Source organism: Melospiza melodia, chromosome 6, assembly GCF_035770615.1.
Source record: "Melospiza melodia melodia isolate bMelMel2 chromosome 6, bMelMel2.pri, whole genome shotgun sequence".
Lineage (NCBI taxonomy): Eukaryota > Metazoa > Chordata > Aves > Passeriformes > Passerellidae > Melospiza > Melospiza melodia.
Window position 1 is genome coordinate 27,324,014 of NC_086199.1, and position 26,627 is coordinate 27,350,640.

At 36.0% G+C, this 26,627-nt stretch overlaps 1 protein-coding gene across 5 annotated transcripts in view; it reads left to right on the plus strand.

Annotated features, from left to right (window-relative positions):
* Nucleotides 1-26,627, plus strand: part of STRN3 (striatin 3) — a 58,981-nt gene that overhangs the window by 1,580 nt on the left and 30,774 nt on the right. For 4 of the 5 annotated variants that reach the window (XM_063160429.1, XM_063160433.1, XM_063160432.1 and 1 more), the window contains exons 2-6: nucleotides 17,908-18,011; nucleotides 24,036-24,109; nucleotides 24,727-24,808; nucleotides 25,089-25,268; nucleotides 25,718-25,850. In XM_063160429.1, coding sequence (XP_063016499.1) covers nucleotides 17,908-18,011; nucleotides 24,036-24,109; nucleotides 24,727-24,808; nucleotides 25,089-25,268; nucleotides 25,718-25,850 — 573 coding nt within the window. The remainder of the gene's footprint in view (nucleotides 1-17,907; nucleotides 18,012-24,035; nucleotides 24,110-24,726; nucleotides 24,809-25,088; nucleotides 25,269-25,717; nucleotides 25,851-26,627) is intronic. The other variant, XM_063160431.1, reaches the window with a different exon arrangement.

A 26,627-nucleotide genomic window follows, 5' to 3' on the forward strand; every position in this document is an offset into this window, starting at 1 on the left:
ATTAAGAAAGAATTAAAACCCAAAGAGGTTTTACTGTTTGTTTCACTTACTGTAAGTCTTACCATTTTAAACCTCGTGAAATGGCTGAATTTAAAATCCATGGTGAACATTGGTGGGTGTTTTTAGTGAAGAGCAATTGGCTGTTTCGCGTTTTCTCTAGCATCTTAGTGATATGTTAGATAGCATGTTATAAATAAGTTACTTAGTGTTATTCATTACCAGATAAAACCACCTTGAAGTATTTGTTTTAGGTATGGGCTTGTTACTTAAAAACGAGGTACCGGTGTACCCTAACATGAAGAGTACTCTGGAGACTTGAAAAGTTGTCTCTGACTGATCAAGTGCTTCTCCGAACTCAAGTGGCCTCTGGACTCCCTGATGCACTCTTAGCCAGCTCTGCTGCTTTTTGTTTGTGCTTGCTGTTTGTTGTCCATGGCCATACCATTTCTTTGGCGTGTGTGTGGAGGTACAGCAGCAGTTCTGACCCTGATTATGTATGTGCTGATTGACATACATGTGCAAATATCATGGCACTGAGGCAGCAGAGTTGCTGCACAGTGCCTGTGCACAAGGGTATTTTGGTTGGTTCTTTTATAACTTTGGAAGCCAAGGGTAGAAGGGGAGGAGGACCTCACTCTTGCATTTAGGTCTTACACTATACAATAGTGAAGACTGATACGGGAATGTGTTGTGAATATTTTTTGAAGATAGGTGTTTACTAGGTCTGTGGGTTTTTTGTTTGCTCTGCAACTTAATTTGTGAGGTAATAGCATATTTTGTGGCCAGTAAAACTAATAGTTTGGATCCCAAACAGCAGTTTTGTCCCTTGAAGCTAATGAGAATGTTAATCTTATGTCAAGTGTGAGTTTTTTGATGATTGAGGCCTTCTGGGTTGGAAGGAAAACAGGAATTCCATAGCTTGGCAGTGGATAATTTATGTGGAAGTGAGTATTGGATGATTTACCTGCAACTCACCTGATGCAGGTAATTTAATTCTTATTTCTTCATTCTCTCAAGATGACAGTAAACTCTATAAACAATGCTTCTCAGTGCTGGCCATTGCAAGTTCTTTACAACTTTGCTAAACATGCTTTATAAAAAGTATGTGAAAAATCAAATGACTTAGCAATGTGTGTGATTTTATTTATGTGTTCTGAATAGAAGAATTTATTTTTCCAAAGAAGAAGATGCTTTCTTATCTGTGTGTGAATTAATGAGCCTCCTGTGTGGTTTATTGACCCACCCCCTTTCTTTACCTGTGTAGTTCAAGTGACTGGGGGAATTGGCACCTCTAGTAGGAGCACTCTTTGCATAGAGGGATGATGGTGAAGGGAGATAGAATGATCAGTTACTGCAGAACCTGTCTGGATTCTTGTAATGACTTTTTTTGGTTGTTGTTGTTCCACCTATGGAACACAATTTTAAAATAAAGCACTTGTTACTTCGTTGGGTTGGGGTTTATGCCATGGCTGTGATGGCTGACAGAGGGTCTCAAACCTTTTGGACCTGAAGTCTTGTACTGGTAGACTTAGATCTACATTTACATCAGACTGTGAATCTAAAATGGTAATGGTTTTATGCTGTCTTTCCAGCTGCTCATGCTGTTCTGCCTGTGTGTAAAAGTGAAGCAGCATAATCATTAGACAAATCTGTGTGTGCAAACCAGTATCAGGCACAGAGATGTCAAATATCAGGAGTGCAGTATTTGAAACATAGTACACTTCTTTCCTTTCCCTGGTAATACTGGCTGCTGCAGTGACTGCTCAGGCTTTCACTGGTTGCTGTGTTGAAAATAAGCTGCCTGGCCTTGCATAGTGTCTTGTTCACTGCAAGTAATGGATGTGATCTGTTCACTATTTAGTGAACTAAAAGATTTTCACTGTAGCAATGTAACTTTGATCTGCCAGTCTAATGACCTTGATGTTGGTCAATAATGACCAGCTGTTAAGCTGAGATACATGGTCTTTTCTAAGACATGTATGCACTTCAGAGGAGTTATAGCAAGTCCATATTTAATGTTACATATTTGTTAGAAATAACCAGTTGCTTAAGGTGGTGAGTGGCTCCATAGTATCCTAAAAGAAAAAGAAACTTGGATGGGAAAACACTGGAGAGATGCACAGAAACTCTTAAGGAAGGTAAAGTTGTGTCAGAAAAGGAGTAGCATAGAAAAGCTTGTAACTTTGGGAGATCCACAGTCGAGAGATCCACTTTCTTATGGGGCTTGCAGGCTGATAGCGCTTGTCTGGAGTAGAAGTCTCAATTGTGCAGTTTATTCAGGTTCTCTGAACTACATGAAAACCATATTGAATATTCTCTGATACTTCAGAATCACACAAGAATATGTTGGGAGAGAATTGCCAGTAGATGCTGCTTCCAAGTCTTTAATTAATAGGAAGAATAATTAAGAAACATAAACACTCAGAACAAAATATATACGATTTTGGTTTACACATTATACAGCCTCTCAAGTAACTTAGGTATGTATAAAGATTACTAGGACTGTTAATAGCTTTTCTGTCCTATAAAATGACATCTTTGGCACCACTGAAGTTCCTAGTTTATCCTGTTTTACAAATGCTTTTCCCCAAAAATATTTAGAGACATTATGGAGCATATTTTCTAGTATTCTTTATTTAGATGTTTAAAAAACCCAAACCACCAAAACCTATGGATTTCAGATTTTACTTGCATGCCCCCCCACTTCCCTTTCTGCTGGGGATGACAAAGCAGACTCATTGAAGGAATTTTATACAGCATCTTCTTTAAAAGAGAAATGGATCTTCAGATAACATATGTAAAAGTGTTGATATCGTGAACAAAATGAGATAATGTTCAGAGTGTATATACAGTCATGCTGTACCTCAGTATTTCCAAAATGTAGCTGGAATCAATAGTTGAAATACTTTCCTGCATGTTCCTTGTTTTAGTTTGTTACAGGTTTGAAGGAGGGACAGGGATACTGTTGGGAATGTTTCTCTCTTAAACTTGGAAGAGCAATTAATTCTTTTCGTAACAGACTTTGGCTTGCAAATAATTTGTTTTGATGATAGATTGCAAGTAGAAGTGGTTATGAGGGTTATAGAATGGTCGTTAGTTTGTTGGCCACAATCTGTTTCTCAGCAACTAGGGGGGCATGCAGTAAAAAAAAAGTATTAAAAAACCTCCTGGCTTTTCAGGAATTAGTGGCATTTTGTGCAGGGGACTATTGTAAATGCTAACATTTTCTTGGGTCAGAAAGTGTTTGGATAAGTTCATTGAAGCAAATTTCCTCTGGATGTCTGAAAGATTCTGTCTTTTTGATTTACAGCTGTTCTGGGATTTGAAATGTTTTGAAAGGTTTATTCTTTAGTTTTGATGCTAGTTCTGTGGAACTGCCTGTTAGCCCATGGTCACAAGTGGCATACTGAGCTTGGGGGTCTATTGGTCTCACCAGGCAAGCTATTCTTATATTCTCTTGGCCAATAAGGTACCTTTGAAATGGACTCATATAACAGTTTGAGCTTGAAGGAACATTAAAAATCATATGGTTCTAACTTCTCTGCCATGGGCAGGAAAATGCTTTGATTTGATTGTTTGACAATATATTTAGTGCTGTTTTGATTCTATTTCAGTACTGTTTTTCTTAAAAAGCAAACCCTGATTGATATCAGGGTCATTAATTGTGATATAACAAGTAAAGTTAAGGCAGGAAATTCAGATGCTGCTGTTGTGAAATGCAGTCTTTTAACCACATGATTGTTTATCAATTGCTTTCTAGATAGTTGGAATAACTAATTAATAAACTATTTCATTGGATCTTACAGGTGAATCTCCATATTTATTATGAAATTAGCTTAACTGAATCTGAAGCAATCCTTAAAAAAAACCCCAAGGGATACTTGATCAACACTGACTAAAAATAAAATGAAGTAGGTAGTAAGAAGTTGGCCAGCATTCTTACTTGTGATAGTTGTAAATGCCACGAAGGGTGTGGGTAATGCATGCATCAGAACTGTCTGACTTCTGTTTGTGCAAACTGTTCAGGTGCTTGCTGTAGCGGGGTGCAGAAATACATCATGGTCCAAATAACTAATGTTTATTCACATGATAAAACATTTGAGTATTGAATACCTTTTTTTATAATGACAGTTTTTTCTGTATAAAATAGCGTACATATAAGATGTTAAACCCCATAAATTTCTGTTCATTAATCATTTTTCTAAGATAATGGTGAAAACAGCTGCATATTTTATGGAGTTAAGTTCCTTTTAAGTTTAAAGCACTGAATTGAGAGTTCTGTGTATTTTGGTTAGAGGACAATTAGACATAATCAAGGGTTTCCCTACTGTGGCTTCCATAGCTGTTTAGCCAACTGCATTAACAGGCACACAGTTTCTTGGTAAAACTTCAGGTGCCTGTTCCCAGGAGGTTGGAAGTCTGTTCTTCTGTGTTTCTGGGTAAATACTGTCTTTCTCCATAGGCTTCTTGGCAAGACTTCCAAATTAAAGCATGCAAAGATGCTTCCTTTTTTATATGGATAACCCTGTTCTTCCAATTTTATTTTTGATTTAGATCTTTAGCATTTACATTTCTGTAAAATTTTCTTGCAGTATTCACCTCATGGAGGCAAAACAATAAAGGAGTGCAGGACATGGAATTACATTAAGCTCCATGTAAAAACAGGAACAGGAAATACCTGGATAGCTCTGAGCTTTATGTACGGGATACTGGTCAGTGTAGTAGTTGTGTAACTTTTTCTGGAATATTGTTTCTAAATAATTCCCTTCTAGCAGCACTTGGTATCAAAGTGTTTTTTACTATGTAATAATTGCCTTTTCATAAATGATTATTTGCAATAATAATACTCTTAGAATCAGTGCACAGAACTGTCATTTTATAACAGTTACTCTGGTGAGGTTTTCTTTTAGGCACAGTGTAGAAATGTGTGGCAGATAAGTTATATAACACTTCCTGGTGAAGAATTACTTCTTTTTTTAAACACTGGGCATGCATTTTACTTCTTAGTTTCATTGCAATTATACCTATGCATATTTAATAGCACTTTGGGAAATCTCATTTCAGAGAACTTTTAGTGAGGATTGAAGTATCTGTGGGTATAATTATTTGTTTCATGCTGAAAGTAGGTTTTGAGGTAGTGGTGGGTGTTCTTGATCCTTCTTGTCATTTAAGAAATTAGGAGAAAATTATAATGGATTTATTTTTTCCTAACTGTTGAAGAGAGTGGCTAGGGAAGTTGGCTTCTCCAGGGATTTGATGTATCTTCAGGACAAACGTATGACTTGCAAGAGCTTTGTTTGCTTATCGGATGGTGGTTACTTTTTGTCACTCAGACTGTTCTTGCATTATCCTAAGCCGTGCTCAGCAGGATACTTAGTTTAGTGATACCTTCTTCCTTTATCAGTGCAACTCCTACAGATATTAAGAGCCAGTTATGAAGCTGGCTGTTCTTCAGGACCAGTCCTGAAGGTACAGCATAAATTTAAGCAGTCTGTAGGTTTTTCTACAGTATCTTCTACAGTATCCACTATAGTATCTTCATAAAAATGCCTGATTAGAGGTAGCCTGCTGTTGGCAATTAAAGGTAAAAATACATTTTTATGATTCCAGAACAAATTCCACTTGATGAGAGGTGAAGTGCATTCCTAGCTTTAAGTAACTGTATATGCAAAAATCCTGCATGTGTTGGCTGTAATGTTCTGAAAAAAAATGTGCTTTTCTGAATGCTAATTAAAATGATCCTGAAATAGAGAATGACCTTCAGTAAGTCCAGATGCCTGAAGGTCTTTCTGATTATATATATATATATATATTTAAATGGGTTGGTTGCTCTAAAATTTCTTCCAGTTGTTCACCTTGTTTTCTTTTCACCCAAAATACAGTCACTCCTTACCTGCTACCAAATTTGAGGTTGATGATCCTATAGTACTCCTCCTAGAAGAAGAAAAACCAAAGAAAGTCCCTTGACTTTATGCCAGTGACCACTATAAGAAGCTGGAGAATGCTTGACTCCAGTATTTAACTTGAAACTGTGCTGGTTTGCATTCCTGGAGGATGAGACCCCAGGGTGCCAGAACAGAATTCTGCTATATGCCTTGAGACCCTGGGAAAAGAAAAGATCCTGCTTTGGCAAGCAGGAGTCCCAGAAGAAAGTTTAAGCAGAGCATTTAAACAGGTTTACAAATTTTATAACACATATTCTGTTTCATACCTTCAGCAAGGTTAGTACGGTTGTATTGGTAGAAGGCAGGACTACTGTCTCTGTTAACTCCCTGGTGAAGTGGTGTAAATTAGACAGTGCTGGTGATGTTCTGTGCCAGGAAGCCAGATTAGCATTTAGGAGGTGCAAAATACCTGCTCCTTGTCAACTTTCTGTCATGCCTCACTGAAAATACTGCCTTACACACTTTTATTTTAACTGCCTTACTCTTCCATAACTTTAATTTCATTAACTTGATTATATTAAATTTTGTTGGTGGTGGTGTTGCCATTGCCTTAATGCAAAGCTCTGTACATTCTGTAAGATTCTAATCTTTTATATATATATATATATATATATATATATATATATATATATACATACATATATACATATATATATATATATATATATGTATGTATGTATGTATATATATTTTTATATGTATGACTTCTTACATTCAAAGACTTTATTAGTTCTTGGTCCCTTAGGAGTGTGTGCAGCTGAGCTGCAGCTGATGAACACTGGCATGAGTGTTCATCATTAGAACAGCCTAAGTCAGTTAGATCACTGTGTTCCCAGTCTGCTGTAGATTATGCTTTTGTCTTTATTTCTAAATAACAAATAGGTGTTCCTAATTTTGGAGAGGAAGGGTACATTCTTGAGGATGTTTGCCACACTGCAATTCCTCCCTTTCCTTTCCAACTCTGTAGTGACTGTAAGAACCTGCCACACTACAAAGTGTTCAACTTCACTCTTATTCATGTACTCTTGTACTATGAATACTCATAATAGTAAAGAGACCTAGCTTAATATTCTAATTTCTATTTAGTATTAACTGTCTAACAAAGCTCCAAATGTGGCACTTGGTCAAAAGTAGCTTCATGTTAATGGAATACTATACCAATATAGTGGTGTTAACAGTAAAGATACTTTTAATTTAACTAAATTGAAATACTGTCTTTTGGTGTGTATATATAATTAGTCTTATTGGTTTTAGCTGTCACATTATTGGAAAGAAATTTCTTTTACTAGCAAAATGTATTGCCAAAAATGTCAAACAATTTAAAAGACTGTGTGTGAATCCTTTTAGGTGGTGATGGTCCAAGGTGTGTAACTACTTTTGGGTTTTGTTTCAAAGATGTTATTTGCAAGATTCATGCATTTAGGAGAAATACAGAAAACAGAGGTTATGATGACAGAATGAGCAACTGCAACTGAAGATGAACTTGTGCTGATGTAGTCATGCTGAGTTGTTGTCTTCCATGACTCCTGTGAATTTCCTGCTAAAAGAAATTAATAAGACCTCTGAATGATCCTTGGCTTTGCAAGTGCTATAAGGGAGTTACAAATACTGAAACTGGGAAGTGATTTCTGTCTTGTGATCTATGCAGATCTGGCAGAATCAACATTGTAATATAATGTCTCATTGCTTAGTAACAGTTTTAAAAAGAATGCTGAAAATTCGATATAAAACCATTTTGAGGTCTGGAAATAACATCTTGAAGACTGATCCATTTAGAATTCAGTCTTCTCACTAAATCAGAAAGCAGTCTGTGAAGTAGCCTTATTAGGTGCCTCACTGGGTTTTAGACTTATTCAGAGGTTTTTTAGTTTACAGTAGAAAATAGTTTCATTTAAGGGGTATTACACAGCAGACTGGAACTTCACCTTAAAAGAAAAAATCCCAGTGAGAGTGTGATAGATATATGTGTGAAGCTGGGTAACTGCTTTTTGTTTTTGTTTCTTGTGTTCTTTGTGCGGGTGTTTTTTGGGGTGGTTTTGTTTTGTTTTGATCTTTTGTATTTTGTTTTGGTAGAACAGCCAGAGAAATAATCAAGCAACAAGTGTAAAACTTACTGACATAATTTTTATACAATGAAAATTTATGAATCCTTTCTGCATGGAGACACAGGAAGGAAATTGAAATGGATTCACAAGAAGCTATCTATTGCTCTGTAGTCTAATCTACTGCTATTGAGTTTGTATGTTCTTCCCATGCTTTTTCTTAAGGCATTAGACTTAAATGAAGATCTGGACCCTTGGAACTGAGGGAACTAAGGGATTTCTTGGTTAAATGAGAAGGAAGCCAGTGCTATCTCTACTGTAACAGGTGGAATGTAGCTAACATAGCTAGTGTCTGCTAAGGCAGGCAATGACCTTTTTGTTTGATAACTAAAGCAGAGACCTCAACAGGTTATGGATAGCAAGTATCAAAGTACAAGTAGTTTGATAGCTTGTTGCTGGATTGTTGAATATGCCTGTCCAGGGCAGAAAGCTGTTCTGGAAAATTAAAGGTAGAAGAAAATGTGCAAGAACCCTTGTGGTGTGAATTCTAAGCCTCAACAATTGCAAAGTAATCTTGACCTTTCTTGAAGAATTTTCCTTTACTGTTGTTCTGGTTTCATTGCACTTCAGTGTGTTTTTTGCAATCAGTTTGTGCTGTAAGTTGGGATAATTCCATAGCATTATGTGAAAGTTGCAGACCTATTTTCAGCACCCTTATTATTTGTATTTCAGTAATATAGAGGGAAGATAAAAGCATATTCAACAGTTTCTTTTGAATCTCTGATTATTGTTGCATGGTTAAATATGAGTTTGGGTCTGGACAGACAACTACTTTGGAGACTTCAAAGTAAAGTGAAATTTCCTTAGGCATTATTTTAGCATTGCTTTATGTAGAACTTGTCATGAATAAACGACATCAGTGATGATGCTAAATGTTTTCAGAATACATGCTGCACTGTGGTGACATGGCTTGTGATAGCCAAGAGTATTTCTCAAGTGTTTGAAACACTGTGCAATCTGTGGTTAAAGGGCATTTTGCCACTGGTTGTTGAACCTGGTCACTGGACTCATACTTGTCCACAAGCTTGTCTGTGTCTGTTTTCATTAGTTTTTCTGCACAGAAGGTACTGCTCACAAGCTTTGCATCTCTTAAGCAGTTCATACTGGAATAATGTAGAGAATATTTTAAAATAGAAAATTTACATAGGAAATGCTGTATACACTCTTGTTAATTGACTGAGGGAATACTTAGAGTTGATAGCTGATATTTTAACAAGAATCAGCTTTTGTCATTGGTATTGAAGCTGTGTTGTGGACTTTTTCCAGCAAAGATATTTGGAAAATACCATGACTTAATCGATTTTAAAAGTGCAAACCTGCAATAATTTCTTACCACATGATAGTCCAGTAAGAATTCCTTTTCATTTGTGAAAAAATGCTAATTTTTGGCTGACATCTGGAGATGTGCCAATTGACTGTAAGCTGACTAACATCCCAGTTTTCAAGAAGGGTGACCCTGGTCACAACATGCCTTTCAGTCCCTCTTCAGTGACTGGTGAAATCATAGAGAAGCTTATTCTGGGAGCTATTGAAGAACACCTGAAAGACAACGCAGTCACTGGTCACAGGCAGCATGGCTTCATGAGGGGAAAGTCCTGCTTATCACACCTGATTTCCTGTGACTGGGTAACCCTTCTTGTTGATCAAGTAAAGCCAGCTGATGTAATCCTTCTGGATTTCATTTAAGTTTTTGATTCTTTCTCTCAGAGGATAATTCTGGACAAAATGTCCAATGCACAGCTGGATAAACACATCATGCAATGGGTGATCACCTAACATCTTGTATAAACTTTGTTTCTGTAAAAGGCATATGAACACCTTAAATTTTTATTTTATTTATTGGAAAAACTGATGTGAAACAAATTAAAATTCCATAGAAAGTCTGTTAAGAAAATAGATTGAGTTTTAATAGTTTTACTTTGTGACTCGAACTTCAGGAAGTTCTTTGGGGGAGGATACTTATATTGTCAGTCTGAATTGTAAAGAGAATTAGTTTAATTTGTGTTTGTTTGCAGAGCTTTCTTAAATTATTATTAGAAACATGACTACCTTACATCTTTGGAGCTTGCTTTGAAACATGTTTCATGGATTACTTAACCTGCTTAAGAAATGCAGTTGAAATACTGAAAGCAGTGTCTGCTGCTCAGACACTTCATAGAATAGTAAGTGCTTATAACTAATAAGAATTACTTTTGCTGCCTATGTTTTACTTGGCTGTTTGATTATCTTGTGTGATGACATTTGATATTTGAATGGAATTATTGTAATTCCTCAGTAGAATTATATTGATACTGGTGAAAAAAACTTGGAGATAAAAATGAATGGGTTTGTTTGAAGTCAAAATAATCATTTGTGTCTGCTTAGATTATGTAGTGACTCCAAGCATTCCTGTTAGCTGTCAGTTGAATAAAGAAATGATGCCTGTTTAATGGCCTTCAGATAAAATCTGCTGGATCTCAGGTCTGATGTCTGATTTTGGGGAGATCCAGTATGTAGGGACAGTGACTGTTATTCTGACATTGTGGCATAGAGCATTTTGGTAGTTCTTTTAGTCTGTTAATGATAATGACCAGGTTATTTTCACTTTCCTGAAGTTAATATTATAATTGAGTGTTACAGAGTAGAATGTGCTTTCAGGAAGATGAAAGTTGTTTTACACATTCCTAGGCAGGAGCTTACTTTTCTGAAGGAGTATCTCTGGGACTGAAATTGAAAATAAAGACTAATTTATAAATTAAATGTGCTCATTGTTTGGTAAGTTTTAAACTGAAACAAAATATTATAAGCCTGTTCTTGCATGAAGAACACTACTACAAGAGTGGTCAATGAATGATAAACTCCCAAGGCACTTGCATTTGTTATTAAAAAAAAAGTTGTATAATTTCGAGTTTTTAGAGTTGTACATTTTAGTCAACTCTAGTCAACATTGAGGAGAATGCGACCAGAGTGTGAATCCATTGTTTTTAGGCCTTCTGCTTCTTTTGGACATGTGGTCTCTCTTTTTTTCCCCCTCACATCCACTGGTTTCTCTGTACTGGATAAAAGTGTAGGGACAGAGAGTTGGTTTGCTTTGTTTACAGACCAAGATGTTTAGAGAGTTGTTAGACTTTGAAAACACAATTATGAATTGTATGAGTTTTGTTACTGTACTGTTCTTAATACCACTTTGGTTAAGAGAGTGGTTGTAAAAATCCTAAGAAAGAAATTATTCAGTGAAAAAATTCTCAGGAAGAGTGACAGAATGAAGGCAGTCATATGCTGAATGTAAGCTGTAACTCAGAAGTTTGACCCTAACACAGAAGAGGATTTTCTCTGAGTTGGTTGAAGAAGCTGATTGAACTTGGCAGTAGTGAAGAGGCAGACCTTTGAGTGTGACTGATGTGGTGAGTGTTGGAAAGAGGAAGGACAGGTTAAGGAAAGGAGAAAGTTTTGTGAGCCTGGTCTTTCCCATACCCACTGCAGCCTGATGGGGACTTAGGAATGCATAAATCCTCCTGTATGGCAGCTGTGTCATTAACCTCCTTAGACCTAGCTAGGTTTCTTGTTTCTGCTGCTCTTGTCCAAAAGTTGCTCCACTTTTTTACATCACTTTTCTAGTGGTTAGGATTTGCTTTTAACAAGCTGTCAGAAACTGATCACTGGAGTTTTTCAAAAAAGTATAAATTGGGGAGCAAGAGATGATCATCAGCTCAAATGGAAAAGATCTGTAAAAGTGTAACCTTCAGGAAACATTTTAGCTTTGCTGCTCTTAAGTGTAGTAGTTTGCTATCCCCATATTTAACTGACCCTTCATAAGGTTGTGCAGAAAATTACTTTATTTAGTTGCAAATGTTGTTCAGATGTACACTGCTGTTAACCAGTTGTTAAAATCTTTTTTCCCCCCACATCTTTTACCTGAGCTTATTTTATGAAGCAAATATCTTCTGTTAATATATGAGGTGTTGTTTCTAGATTTTTTTTGTCTTCCAGTTATTTTTTAGTCTACAGGGTCTTTAAGAGTATTATGTCTTTAAAACACGTATGGTCCTGATGTTGCCATTGGCATGTATTGTACTGTGCAACTTACTAGAGAGAGTATCTCAAGACTTTAATTTACAAAATAAATATTTATTCATTTATTTATAGTAGTCAAGGTCTCTTCTTTTAGTCCTGAATTGACAGTTTTAAGGATTAATTGGATTCACGATAAATACATAAATATAAGCAGATCTGCAAGAATGCACTAAAACTCATGCTTTTAGTTGTTCTGAAGGAGTTGAAGTTTTAAACTGTGTTTGTTGAAAAATGAAGGTGAAGGCTTCTCTTATATTCAGTTTCCCTTTTGTGAATGGGAACTGGAACTTTGATACATGCACAGATGTGTTCACTCTTAAATGAGAGTGAACTACTACTACTACTTCACTTTCAGGATAATAAACATCTAAAAATCACGATTAGATTAGTATTATTGTGTGATAAAATGTTCCTGTTGTTTTGAGGTTTGTGACCTGCCCTATGAGGATAAGCACACGCTTAATGTGTGCACTGAGTAGTTTCAGTGTATTGCACTTCTTTCAAAATTTACTGGCAGGCTTTTCCTACCTTCCTCCTGGAAGTCTGAATGGACTTTAGAAAAGCAAAACAACAAGCAGTGCCTAGCTGGCATTACTTCACATACAGTTGAGTTTTTTCAAAATAAATTTACAGATATTGAGAGTTAACAATGTTTAGAACTGAAATTGAAAGAAGGTATTTTCTGAGTGTAGTCCTGTATCGGTAAACTTATTAGAATTTGATTGTTTGAATTGTATGGGAAAGTGGTAGTGCTTCAACAGCAGAAGAGAAGGCTTTTAATCAGTCTTCCATGCTTTACCATCCACGTTTCTTTTATGCCTGTTTTTCCCTTTAATACGTTTCACTAGGTTTGAGATGCTCAACAAGTATTTTAAATACGGCATGTCAGAATTTATTAAGAAAATAAAGACTATCAAATCCTATATGGATATCCTAACTACTATATAACCTTTAGGTTACATATGTAATTTTACCTTCCCAAAATGTTGTAATAACTTCCCTCTGTTTTCCTCAATGGTTTAGAGAAATACATTTGATCAACAAGAAGTTTGTCCAGCTTTTCTGGGCTGTTAAAGGAATAAAGTGCAATTTTAATGTGAATGCTACTATGCTTGGTGCTGTATGATGTGTAGAAAATAATTCTAAAGTTTTAGGAGCTTCTTTCAAAATAAAGGGGGGGAATCCTCATTTTCTTTTCCTTTAAATTTTCATATATGAGTTTCCAAATGATATACAATATTTTTAATAATTTAAAGTTATGTATAAGTAACTTAGTAAACTACTTTAAGTCTTCTGTTACACTTTCATCAAACAGTGTAATTGTGTACTAGGGATGTGGAGTATCAGTGAAATGTGATTTTAATTATTCTTATAATTTAAGGGAAAGTTTCTTGTTTGAGCTCTTAGTGTTTCTGTGGAAGGCTGTTGACTGTTTTGAGTATCGTCAGACTTCCTATTTAAAAGATGAAACCCCTTTCAACTACAAAATGCATGTATATCTTAAATGCAGCATGCTGTTAAAACAATACTAAGTTTGCAAAGTGTACAATATTACATGTTAGATTTTTTATTTGTTCCTTTCTTTATGTGCATTTTGTAGTTTTTTAACCCCAGATAATTCTTTGTCCTGAGATCCATACTGTTCAAGCAGCTATTCAGTAATTCTTTTTATCCTTGAATTCTATCTTGCCTAGTTTCAGGCATTATTTAATGCATCCTTGCACAAATACAAAGTATGTGTCACTCTAACTACTTCTCAAAGCTCCCTGAATTCTCTTTCCTAATAAAGCTGAGCAAGTTGGTGTGGTGGTACTCTTACTTGGAGCTGAGGGCCAAGGTGTAGAGGGAGCCCAGAGTTGTTTAAATGTCAGTTTTGCAGAAACATAGTAGATCTCAGGGCTTTGTGAAAATACTGAAAATACAAAAATTTACAGGCTGGTAGAAGAGAAGGAACCTCCCCTGAAAATTAAAGCCTTGGTTAAGCTTTGAAGAATTGAAAATACAGTCCTTACCCGAATTGAAAACTGTTCTAACAGAAGCTGTGCACAGCTAAATCCAGCTGGATTTTTGTAAGCCATGAGTGGCCATGTTGTTACTTAGAGAACTATTACATGCTTTATAAAAGAATGTGGTTTTCTCCCCCTTAAGAAATGTTCTTGCTAATACATTTTTTAAAATGCATTTTAATTGAATTTACAATTCAGAAGAGTTAAGACTCATATTTGACTTTCACAGTCTGTCTGCTCATGTTTTTTAAACCCTAGAATGCAGGTTATGATATCATGGTCAGTTTAGGCTGAACGAGGACAATGTTGCCACTGAAAGGGGTTGTTACTTCAGTATTCCATTTGCATGCCTTGTGCCAGGCTGAGTTACTCCCGTGGCTTTACAGACAGAGTAGGATCAGGAAACTGATGTAAGTCAGAACCAAGTAAAAAATAAACAGAATGATTTTCTCAGTAGACTTGATGTGTGTGCACACTAGCAGCTAAGTCAGCACAGTGGAAGGAACAGAAATAGGAGGTGGAGGAGGATTGGTCCTCTTGGTGCCAGCCTGACGACTTGCAGATCATTTGAAGGCAGTGGAAGGAATTCTGTTGTAACTGGGGAGGGTGGAGTGTGGGGTGGAAAGGTGAATACAAATTTGTTGTGTGCCATTTTGTTTCCCATTTTTGTGCTTCAATCTTAAGTCATCAGTATATTTACAAATGGTATCAACTCTATCTCTCCTGAGAACTGTTTCAAAGGAAATGAGTATGTAAGGATTGTGAAAGTTGTGTTATGTAGATACAATTTTTTGAGTATTTGTCTTGTGTGTGGAACCTAAGTTCATCATCCCTGAGGGCAATTTGTTTGCTTTGTGCTTTTATCGACCCTGAGATTTACTGCTTTTTTTTTTAAAGAAAGGAGGTGTGTTAATTCATAAGGCTCATAGTCATGCAGTGTATCAGGTTTGACACTTGTCCTTTCTCAGTTCAAGACTGAAGGAAGCAAGTTGATTAATTTCTAGAGCAGAGTTTTGGTGATCTGATTCTTGGTTTTGTATTGAAGATCTTGATGACTGAGTATACCTCAAATCTAAATTGATTTTCTGTGTTTCTAAAGAGTGAGCTCTTAACTGCTGCATAGCTAACTTCTGCTATGTTTTAGCCATGTGATGGTTACAGTGAGAAAGAATAATAAATCCCAAAATCAGTCAAACATGTGTACAAACAATTACAGAAAGCAATTCTGATAAAAGAAGTCAGATAATATTGACAAAAATGTCGGAGCCTTAACTGCATAGTGTGTTCTTGTGTGGTAGCCTTTCTGCTCAACCTATTGGACTCTGTAAAGATTGTTATAAACACTGTTGTATAGAAAAGTGGTTTTTGGGCTCTTTTTGTAAAGCAAATCTTTAGGGGTTTATTATACTTTTTTAGGTTTTGTTTTTATATCATTATTCTGTACTAGATTAATTCTCAAGATCATGTAGCTCATTAAGTTGTCTGATTGAAAAGTATGAGATCTGGGCAGTACTGTCAAGTATGGAGACTTGATTCTGTGTGGCCAGGTACTCCAGAAATGTTTCCAAAAGGAAAAAGTTGGGCTGTGAGCATTTAGGAAGCAGATGCCTCCCTCTGTGTAGGTTACAATTACATTATTTTCCTCTCTGAGGTTGCAATAAGAGTCAACAATTGCAGCTAAGATTTGTCAAACAGTTACAAAAGGGTGCTGGCCAATGGAAGATAAGTAAAGAGGAGAAGCTCAACGCTTAAAGAAGACCTTAATTTTGGAAAGCGTTGAGAACTGCATTCAAGTCAAAGGGCATAGGAGCTTTCATAACTCTCATTGGAGAACTACCAGAGTAGTTCTGAGTTTATTTTTGTAGATGGAGTCTGTGGGCAGCCAGTAACTCCCAAGTGTTTGTAGTATGCTGTTGTACAAATGTGCAGGTAACATTTTTTTAAAAAAAACCACATTTGTAACTCTTTGTGTGCTGTGGGACAACTGTGCATTGACTAGTGAAAATTGGGATAGTATCTTAGACTTGTGAAATCGATCAGTTGCTGCCCTAGGTACTAGAGGAGTGGAAATTATGGAAAATTATTGTAGTTTTCTGTAGAAGGCTGTTAACTTTCTTTTTGATTAGAATAATTTTTGGAGTATGTTTTGGAATCTAGCATAGTTGCAGTTGAGTATAGTTGGGTTTGTTTGGTTTGCTGATTCTGGATCTTGTTCTCTACCTTTTATCTTTACATATCTGCGCAAACAGTACAGTCTGTTTGGGTATATTTGCGGTTTTTTGGTGTTGAGTTGGTGTTGTTTCCTCCCCAGTCCCTCTTCTCTTGCAATACACTTTGGTTCCTTACTTTTTCTCACCAAGTGCCCGTGGTTAGTTGAGTGCTTTCATGACAGACTTTTAATTGCAATACTCTTAACTGCCTTGTTCTCACTAGGATTTTAATTGATTAAATCAGGAGTTAACTTATGCAAAGTAAAGAAACATGTTTGAATTTGGTTCACCATTGAGCACAAGGCCAGAGTGGCTAAGATGAGGGCTGATCTGTGAAGTCTTACACGGTGATATCGCTTGGGCTCAGAAAAGGAGCCATGCAGAATGCATCAATGCTATCACCCTGGTTAGCCTGTTTCAGGCTGTAACCACTGAGAAATGGAAATGTGCAACCACGCCCTTTACAAAAATCTTCTCAGATAGATTGGGTGCCAATTGTAGCACTTCCTTCCTCCTCCCCATGCCTCCTGTGGTAATGAAATGGTGGTGTTCTTGAGCTCAGTAGAGCAGTGTGGTCTCTACTCCTTAGTCTAAATCCCTTTTCCAAGAAATTTTATGTTGGATCTAGCACTCAATTAGCTATTCAATGACTTCAGTCAATTTAAAGTCATAGAGAGGACAAATGAGTTTGTAATGATGTTTCTGTGATGATGGCAAATCCACTAATGTCATTAACTGTTTAAATCTTGTATTTCCATCTGCTAATTCACTTGTCTTCCCTAGGATTTTGGCTTGCAAAAATCAAAACACAAGTCCTTTCACTTTGTAGTGAAGAGACTACTTTTTTCCTCTACAAACTTACTATGTTTATTTTTCAACTATAATTTTTTGCGCTAGTTGAGATGGCTTATATGTTCTGCTGAATTTATTATCTTCTACTAGGTTAGCAGGCAAGTAGGAGTTTTCCTTGCTTCTTTTTTATGTTAGGTGGGTAGTATGACTGATGCTTTGAAAAAAAGAAATCATTATTTTTCTTCATATAGAGCAGCACACTAAACCCAATTGTCCCTTGATAGTCTAAAATTCAGCTGTTCTCAGTATTAAATAAAATGTGAATCCATAAAATAGTTGTTTCCTGCATAATGGATTTATAAATTCTGTATTTGAATTTAGGTAATAATTTTTTAATCTGTTCAGTATGGTGGCATTAAAAGGTGAATTGCTAATTGCAGTGTAGCTAATTTAATATGGCTTTTGGTTTGGAAGAAAATGTATAATAGAACTTATGCTGAAAATGCTCTAAGGGCACAAGTGTTGTATATAAGAAAATGTTTCATATGATTGTCATTTGTGCCTTCTTGTGGAGTTACTACACAGGCTGTAATACCAGTTCATCTTGAAAAGAAAATAATTCTCAGTCTAGGGTAGAAATACTTCTGTTGTTATTGACTTGCTGAAATAATTAATAAAATACAGTTTTTTCTTTTTCTTTCTTCCATCTTATATTCTTCCTTGTGTGACAGACTTTGTTGCTTTATTTTGGGTACCAAAAGGAATAAAATATGTTTTTGCTTTTTTTGTGTGTTTTCAGGCTCGGATAGCGTTTTTACAAGGGGAAAGAAAGGGCCAAGAAAATTTGAAGAAAGATTTAGTGAGAAGAATAAAAATGTTGGAATATGCATTAAAACAAGAAAGGTAAGTATACAAACGGTTTCGTTTTTTTCTGACCTGAAAAACTTAGTAGACTAAGATGAATTCCCTTCCATTAAGTGAAATGCCTTATTAGTTTATTGTGATTTACTTTATGTAAACTTATCTTTAAGTTGAATGTCTTCACCTTGTGTTTTCTAACAACTTACTGTCTTTTAAAATAAAAAGACATAAAGAAGAATTTGCAAAATGTTTGGACTTCTGTCTTAAATAGACAAACGGGACAGTTTCTCTTCTCTAGGTTCAAGTTATGGTATACTGAGTAAGAGTGAACATACCCAAAGGGTTCATACCTTATTACTATACCTTCATCTGTGCTTCAGTTGTATCAAATTGGAAAGGATGAAAAATACTGCTCTCTTGTTCCTTTTCAACTATGTTGTATGTGTTGCATGATGAAAACTATTTTGTGAAGGACCAAAATCCTTTAAAAATTGATTTTTCATTTTGTAGATTTTTTTTTAATGTGGTAGATGCTTGCATATTTAGCCTTACCAGGTGTGTTTTCTGTAGCACTAATTTCCTGCTTAAAAAAAATAAAATTCCATTCAGTCTGTACAGGCTAATGTCCTTCAAACCTGCCTTCTTTTGTTGCCTGGTTATTTCATTTAACCAAAACTGGTAGTTAATTTTGTGAAATCACTTGGGAAATAATCTTGTCAAGTGCCTATACTTTCACTAGAGGACTCAGTTCTTATTTTTAATTTTAACTTGCTTCTGAAAAGTAGCTGAGTCCAATGTGAAACATCTTGACAATCAGGCAACAAAAATATGTAGTTTTTATTTGTGTACTTTGGTTTTGGGGGAACATTCCTGTCAGACTAAACTTAAAATTTTGTAGCAAAATGTAGTGAGATTTCACCTGGATATTTTTAAGTTAGTTGTCCAAGCGTAAGTATGTCTAAATATATTTTACATTATGGATCAGTGTTATCAGTAAGGGACTAGTACAGAAATAAGTTTCAGTTGTTTTCCTATTAAAACCTAATGTTTTGGCAAGATAGCTTTGTTCTTCTGTGTGAAGTGTCCAGTATAGAGGTGTTTCAGAAAACATTGTATATTCATACAGAAAGCCACATCAGCAAATCATATATTTTCTGGTGAAGTAATGGGCATAAAGGATCTATTACTTCATTCAGCCCTGTCCTTTTAATGAAAAGTAACTCAAGGTTTCCAGCCAGTGTATGGCTAAAAGTTGCATTGTCATATCAATATCTTCAGGTAATGTGCATGTCACTCTGGGTTCAAGGCAGATGAAGGGTATGCAGGGTCTTGGGGTGTAACTAACACCCCATATCAAAGAAATAATATGCTGTTATGGCAGATGCAGGTGTCTTGCATGTAAGTAACTTTCTGAAGTTGAAGGAAAAGGTTTTGCGTATTTTGGCAGGAATGAACTGTGTGCTCTGTAGGGACTTTCTGCAAATGTACACCATAAAGCAGTGAGAATTGCCCACATATTGAGATAAATCAGAGGCACTTAATATCACCTGCAGTGTGAAGGCATCCTATAACAGGATGCACAATTTCAAGTTGAATGGCGTTGGTGAAACCTCATTCCTTTCCTGAAATGAAGCTGCCCTTATAGTCTTCCCACAAAATTCTGAAATTCATCTGATGGCTAAGAAGCAGAGGAATACGAGCAGGAACGTACTATTTACTTTAGTTCTTGTGGCTATTGGGTGCAGTCCTCCACTGTAGCAGGTTTCAAGAGGAAGATCCTGGCATAAGTTTCAGCCGTAATTCTCATGAAGATTGCTAGAAGTGGGAATTGAAACTTGAGTTGACTGGTGAATGTGTGGGAGGCAACGAGGAAGCTACAAATGCTCAGTAGTTTGAAGGGATCTAACTGTGAAAGTATGATGGATTGAGTAATTGAAAGCAAGCAGGTACTGACTTGCCAGTAAATCATCCAAGAATTATGTTATGTTGGTTTCTGGCTTGTTGCACTCGGTATTCAGGATAATGGAAGTTATTTTTTTTGTCATTGTTCCCCTGAAGAATCACAGCTAAAGAAAATACTCCATCTCTGAAGCAAAAGAAATTCTGAGAATTTCAGACCTGAAGATTGTTGATAGCAAATCTCAGTGCTGCACCTGATTCCCCCGACCCTTTTTCTTCTTTTCTTGTTGCTCATTCCCTGATGCCATCAAAAAGTTTCATGCAGTGAAATACCAGTTATGAGTCAGGAACATATTCATTCAGACAACTGTTGTGATTTCTCAGAAAAAGCTTATGAGGCAGAACATCAGTGTGTAAGATTAAGTAAAATGCAGTAGTTGTTACAAAGTAGTTTGATATTTCTAGTATTTATCTCTAAGTATGTGTACTACTGTTTTAGACAAGTAAAATGTTATTATTTTAGTGTCCTTTAATGCTTTGATAGTTTATAATTTTTTAGTAATAAAATCAGGTCCTATGCAGTTTCATGCATGGGGTTCCTTGGTTTGTATCTAGTGTGTATTCTTTTATGGTGCTTTGCAGACCCAGGCAGATGTTGTCTGTTGTGTGCTCTGAGCCACTCTGAGATTTGTTAGCATAGTGTTGTGCTTAAATTAATGAGACTTGCTGAAATCATGAAGCTGTGGCTCTGTTTTGGCTTTGTGGGCTTTGGACTGGAGCTAACTTACACCCTTCCAACTGAGTGGTGTGATTCAACAGTTAAATAGCAAGAAGCAGTTAAATCAAGTTAGATGTTGTTTCTTCTGCTCTTTTTTACTCATAGAAGCCCACCCTTAGATAAGTCAATACTCCAAAGATTGAAACATTGCCCCTTGTAGAATTCAGTTACTCTGTGGTGTGGAGGAGTATTGTCAGTGACTCGTCAATGACATTGTAGCTTGTGCGTGTTTTTTAAGATATTTAGTAATACCCCCATCAGGGAAAGGAATAGATATGCAAATACATAGTTGATTGGAATTTAATAAGGTTAAATTTTCGCTGTGAAATTGAAGTTGTGATTTGAAAGACAACTGGTCTCATTGCATGCAGCAATATTTTCTCTTATTTGTAGTGGCTAGTCATTGGTATAATTCTAGATCAGATACATCGTTATCTGTGCTAATGAACAGTTAAAGTAGAATTTTAATTAATGTTTTGAAATTGTAACTCCAAAATGGAACAACTGCTCCTAAATAGTATGTCACAGCTCTAAATTGAAGAAATTTAGGTTGGATTTTCAATTATCGTGCTTTATTGGCTTCACTTATGAATTGAGTTAAAATTATTTTGTCAACTATATTTGACTTGAATTATTTTCATTTTAGTTACTTAGGGTTGCTGGGGTTTTTTACCCCCCAAATGGACAGTACTTTATAGGGCATATAAATTGTAGTATGTACTTGTAGAGCCCCAGACTAGCTTGACAAGTTTCTTAAAGGGGTTTAGGTTTTTCAAATATCCCGGGGCAGGTGCATGAGAAATTGTGACAAAGTTCTCAGGAGATTGAACAGCAAGGTTTAGAAAATAAAGGCAAATTTTAAACCAAACATTCGATCAAGAAAAAACATTTCACAAGGGATTGACTTAGCAAACTGTAGCCCATCCAACTTCAAGTTAACCGGACACGCTTCAGCTGTCTTGAGCCAATAATCATTTTCTCCGATCTCTCAGTGTACGTCTCATATTTGGGAAGCTTGGTGGAACATTGCCCTATTACAATGGGGCCCAAAGTTTTGTCTCTCAGTTTAAAGAGAGCACCTGAGGTAGACAGTCTAACTAGTGCAGGGATGAGCTATGAACATATTCATAAATAGTTGAAAAATATGCTTCTGTTTAGTTGGCAGTTGGATTCAGGTCACAAAAAGTCTTCAGGAGCTTTACAATTTTTCAGTTACAGTGTGAATCCCATGAAATGAGGGATTTTATCTTACTGAAAAGGGTCAATAGTGCCATCTACTGACAGTTTGTTAATGAGACTGCCTAATTGCAATTTTAGCAGAAATTTGTGTAGTCTTGAAGAAAATCCTTGCCATCAAATAAATAAGGCACCATTTGAGTATCAGCTTATACTTTCAGTTTGAAAATACTTGCAGTAGTGGCTCAGGCATTGGAGAAAGGTATTTGGAAATCCTTGATTTTTGTCCTGCACGTGTTCTATTATGTGTCTTTGCGTGAGAATTTTCATATTCAAGAATAGTTTTTATGAGTGATGGAAGCTAAGTGTTGTTCAGTTATTCTTAAAGCTTTGGTCAAATGTTTCATTTGGAGTGATAACTATATTGCTTAGAGGGCTTCATCAAAATATGGCTGCTAATGTTTTTATTGATATTTTTCACTTTGGCTCTAGTGCAGAACACCTAGAGCTCTGTACCATGAGATTTTGAGTATTTTTGCAAAGGATCTAGGAGGCAAAAGTCAAAATGTCAGAGATCAGTGATGAAATTTGAGAATTCTAGTATATAGGCATAGGTAGTTTGGATGAGATTCCTGGTTGTAAAGGGAGCTGAAGACATTGTGATAGGCAACTTGGGTAGAGGATTTTGAAGATTTTGAGGATTTTTAGAAGATTTTGAAGGCTTATGTATACTTTCATAGAAATACTACCACCAAGACCAGTATTTTACAAAGTGATGGTGTTTGCCCAATTGATGAGGGTGGTGGGATGGACACAGACGCCCGTGGAAAGAATGGTCTTAATTAAAGTTGAGGCAGATGTAAGGGGATACATTTGATAAAACAATAAGCATATTACTCATTTGGCTTTAGCAACAAGCAAAAATAAGCAAGGTAATACATCTAATCATTACTATATGAGAGAGAGAGACTAGTGATTGAGGAGGATACATCACCAATTGCCCAAACACTTCACTGTTATCCAGAGTCACAGTCCTTGTGCAGTGAGGACCTGGAGAAGCCTTCCCAGGAATTGGGAAGATCCTATGTGGTATGTGTCTGCTTATAGGTGAGGTCTCAGGTTTGCCCAAAAACAGGTCCAGCTTTTATAGGCCCAAATCAACAAGTCCAAGTGACTTGTTAGCCTTTTTTGCAGAAATAATCTGGTTCTGATGGCATGCTTCCTGACTAGCCAGGGCCAGAGCCCAGGCCATGGCTGGGAGGCTTTTTGCCTAAAATATTCCACTAACAAGTCTCTAGGGATAGTCTGGGAGGATTTCTCCTGCTAACAAGCCCTTAGGGACATTAGTTAGGAGAATTTCTTAATATATCTTACACAAGGTTATACAGATGTCTCTACAGCAGCCAGTTTGGCATTAAGAACAACTAATATAAATAATTTGATCATCTATTTTTAACTAAAGAATCTTGATGGTATTAATTGCATCATGTTCAGGATTCATCTTATAAATCAGCTCAGGCCTAGGCCTGCTGTTCAGGCCTTGGCATATCAGATGGAGAAGGAGAGATTAGGGTTAGTGAATCAGAGATCAGAAGATGGGAAGGACTGAGGTGCTTTTGCATAGGAGGACTAAGAAATCAGAAGCTAAGCCTCCTGTCAATGAGGAGGAGAAAATCCAGAAGAGAATACAGGTGGTGAGAGAAACAATCACTCTAACATGGCTCTTCTGAGGGATAGGTATCGTAACCTAAAACGGAGCAGGAGACAAATTGAAGCAGAAATCAAAAGTAGCAGATAGGCAGGAACCCCAAATCAGTTCATTCATTGTAGTGTGATTGGCTACCTATGACAGTGGTACAACTGGAAAAATTATTTCTTCTAAGTTCTTGAACCTGCTGGTTCTCTTATTAAAAAATACACAGGAAAGGTTCTTTTATTAGATGATACAAAGGAAAAACCCCACATTCTTGGAGAACACACTAAACTCTTGTCTGTAAGTTACTTGATAATTGTGAGTAATTGCCAAAATACTGTCTCAAAACTGTGTTCTTGAAAGACTAGAAATAATTGCTTGATGCAAGAATTATCACAACAGTTCTAGCTGGATTAATTGTACTATGTTGGTATGGTTGCTTTAAATGGGAACGGTAGAATGTTTTGAGTTGTTCAAAGTCTTGTCGACTAATTTGATAAACATCTGCATACTTTTTCAGGGCAAAATATCATAAATTAAAATATGGCACAGAATTGAACCAAGGTGACTTGAAAATGCCAACTTTTGAATCAGGTAACTTTTTTACAATAAATTTTTGTCTGTTTAATTTATTGCAGCTTTCTTCTCTGCACCCTTCTCATAGGTCTGTTATAGGGAATATGTCTAGGGAAGTTATGAAGTAAATATTTTTTTAATCTGAAAATCAAAATTAATTGACCTTTTTTTTTCATAGAAGCTGTGAATGTTTTTATCTTAAATCAAGGAAAAGACTCCAAAGAAGAAAAAAATAGGCTATCCTAACTGCTTTTCTGGAGTGCATCTGATTTTGCAGTTGTAAATATCGAGTTGATAATACCAGTTTTGCTCTTCAGAGTATTGCAGATGGAAGAAAGCATTTCTCCTAATAATGCTGGGCTCTTTGATAAGTTGAATTGTGTTTGACTTCTTTTGAAATGTTGGTCTTTGGGCCTGTATTTGTATAGTGTGCCTTAAAATTGTGGTCTACAGATTTATATGCCACCCGCTCCCTTTTTCCCTCCCCATTCTGATTTCCGAGTACCACATTTTGGGTACATTTATACCCAGTTGAAACTAGAGATCATGATGCATATTTCTGACTTGATGGGAGTTTTTGTTTGTGTCTAAAAGCAGTATAAATTAGATGTTAACTACGATGCTGTGTTTTTCAGAAGATACCAAAGATACAGAGGTTCCTGCAGTACCTCAGAATAGCCAATTGACCTGGAAGCAAGGCAGACAGTTACTGCGACAGTAAGTAGCCTTGTTGGATATTGGTGTATTCATACTTTTTCTTGCAGTTTGAGGAGCTATATGAAACATAACTGAGATGGGCAAATAGTGGTTTGTTCTTCAGGACCTCAGAGTCCTGAGCTTTAAGCAGTACAGAGTAAGGTTTTCCATGTGAGAGGGATTGCGAAGCTTATTTTTCCTTAAATGATACAACAGTGACATTCATTTTTAGCAGTGAATACTGAGTTTCCTTTTTCATTAAATCTGCTTTGTTCTTTCTTTCTTCTCTTAACATAACTAGGTATCTTCAGGAAGTAGGTTATACAGATACAATATTGGATGTACGCTCCCAGCGGGTAAGGTCTTTGCTTGGGCTCTCCAATTCAGAACCAAATGGTTCAGTAGAGACAAAGAACTTAGAACAGATCCTGAATGGGGGTGAATCTCCTTCGTCAAAACAAAAGGGACAGGAAATCAAAAGGTAAGTGAAGAGATAAGAAATGCATAAAGCTTGATTTGGTTAGTCATTGATACGTGCTGGTCAGTCCACATTGAACTTTTGGCTAGGGAGCCTGTGAGCACCTGTGAGTGTAGCTGACCACTAACAATTATGAACTTAACTGAAACTGATTGTACATATTACATACATACATGAATACTATACTAACATATACAGGAAAATTGTGTGTTGATGTTAAATTATGTAATGTAATCACTTTGGAGTCGTTATTTTAAGGAAGGAATCTGTTGAATGGTGCTTTTGTAATAAGGACTTAAGCAGATGTAGCAACTTCTTCATTCAGCGATTTCTTGTTTTGCTGGTTTTTAAGATATTAAGCTGTCAGGTAGCAATTTTTTTTAATCTGGTTAAGCTTCTAAATCTCTTCAGCAAGTAAAATGGATTCTCTCTTAATGTTTTTATTTTTATAGGAATTCTGGTGATGTTCTTGAAACATTCAATTTCTTAGAAAATGCAGATGATAGTGATGAAGAAGAGGAGAATGACATGATAGAAGATATTGCAGAAGGAAAAGAAAAGCATCGGATAAATAAGAAACACAAAGTAAATTTTTTTTTTCTTTTTATAATAGATCTGAAATTCCCTTTCAAAAGGAACTTTTTCTCTGGAGGTGATAGAAATATGTAATGTCAAAGTATTTGTTGCACTGTTGTTATCAGAGTGGATTATATGCAGATGCATTACTAATAGATGTGGTGGTTTACTTAATATATTACATTGCAAACTTCAAAGTAGCTAACCAGGCTGTTTGCAAATATGAATGCTGCGTTGGATTTTCCTGAATAGTTGGCAGTGTGAGTTTGGCTTGATGCAAGTCTTAAATCTCCCAAACTGATTTGTCAGGAAGGGGTTTTCACCATACCTTGGACTTCTGGTAAAGAGATTATTCAAGCATTAAGTTAAATCCCTTTTTTCTATTAAAAGTCTGGTAATAAGATTATCAAGTAAATCTCTAAGCATATATTAAGATCTTACACTCACTTTTTGACTTTTGACAAAGCTTTTTTTAATAGAAAACAAAAGAATCCTTTATAGTTATTTTTATAAAAATGGTCTCTTTCTGCAAAAGTAAAAATGTTGTGCAAATAACCTCATGTGGAAAATTTCTTGAACTGAACAATAAAATAAAACTTTTCACTGATGCCTTAGCTTCAGCAGAGAGTTTGTTTGTTTTGTTTAAGGTGAAGATATGGTTAGAAATAGTAAAAAGACAGTTTTCTTAAAATATATTCCAAGCTTATGCTTAACACCGAAATAGAACTGGAAAACAAAAAGAAGGAAAGGCTTCTGGACCATAGTTTGTAAGCTCTCTCTGCAGAG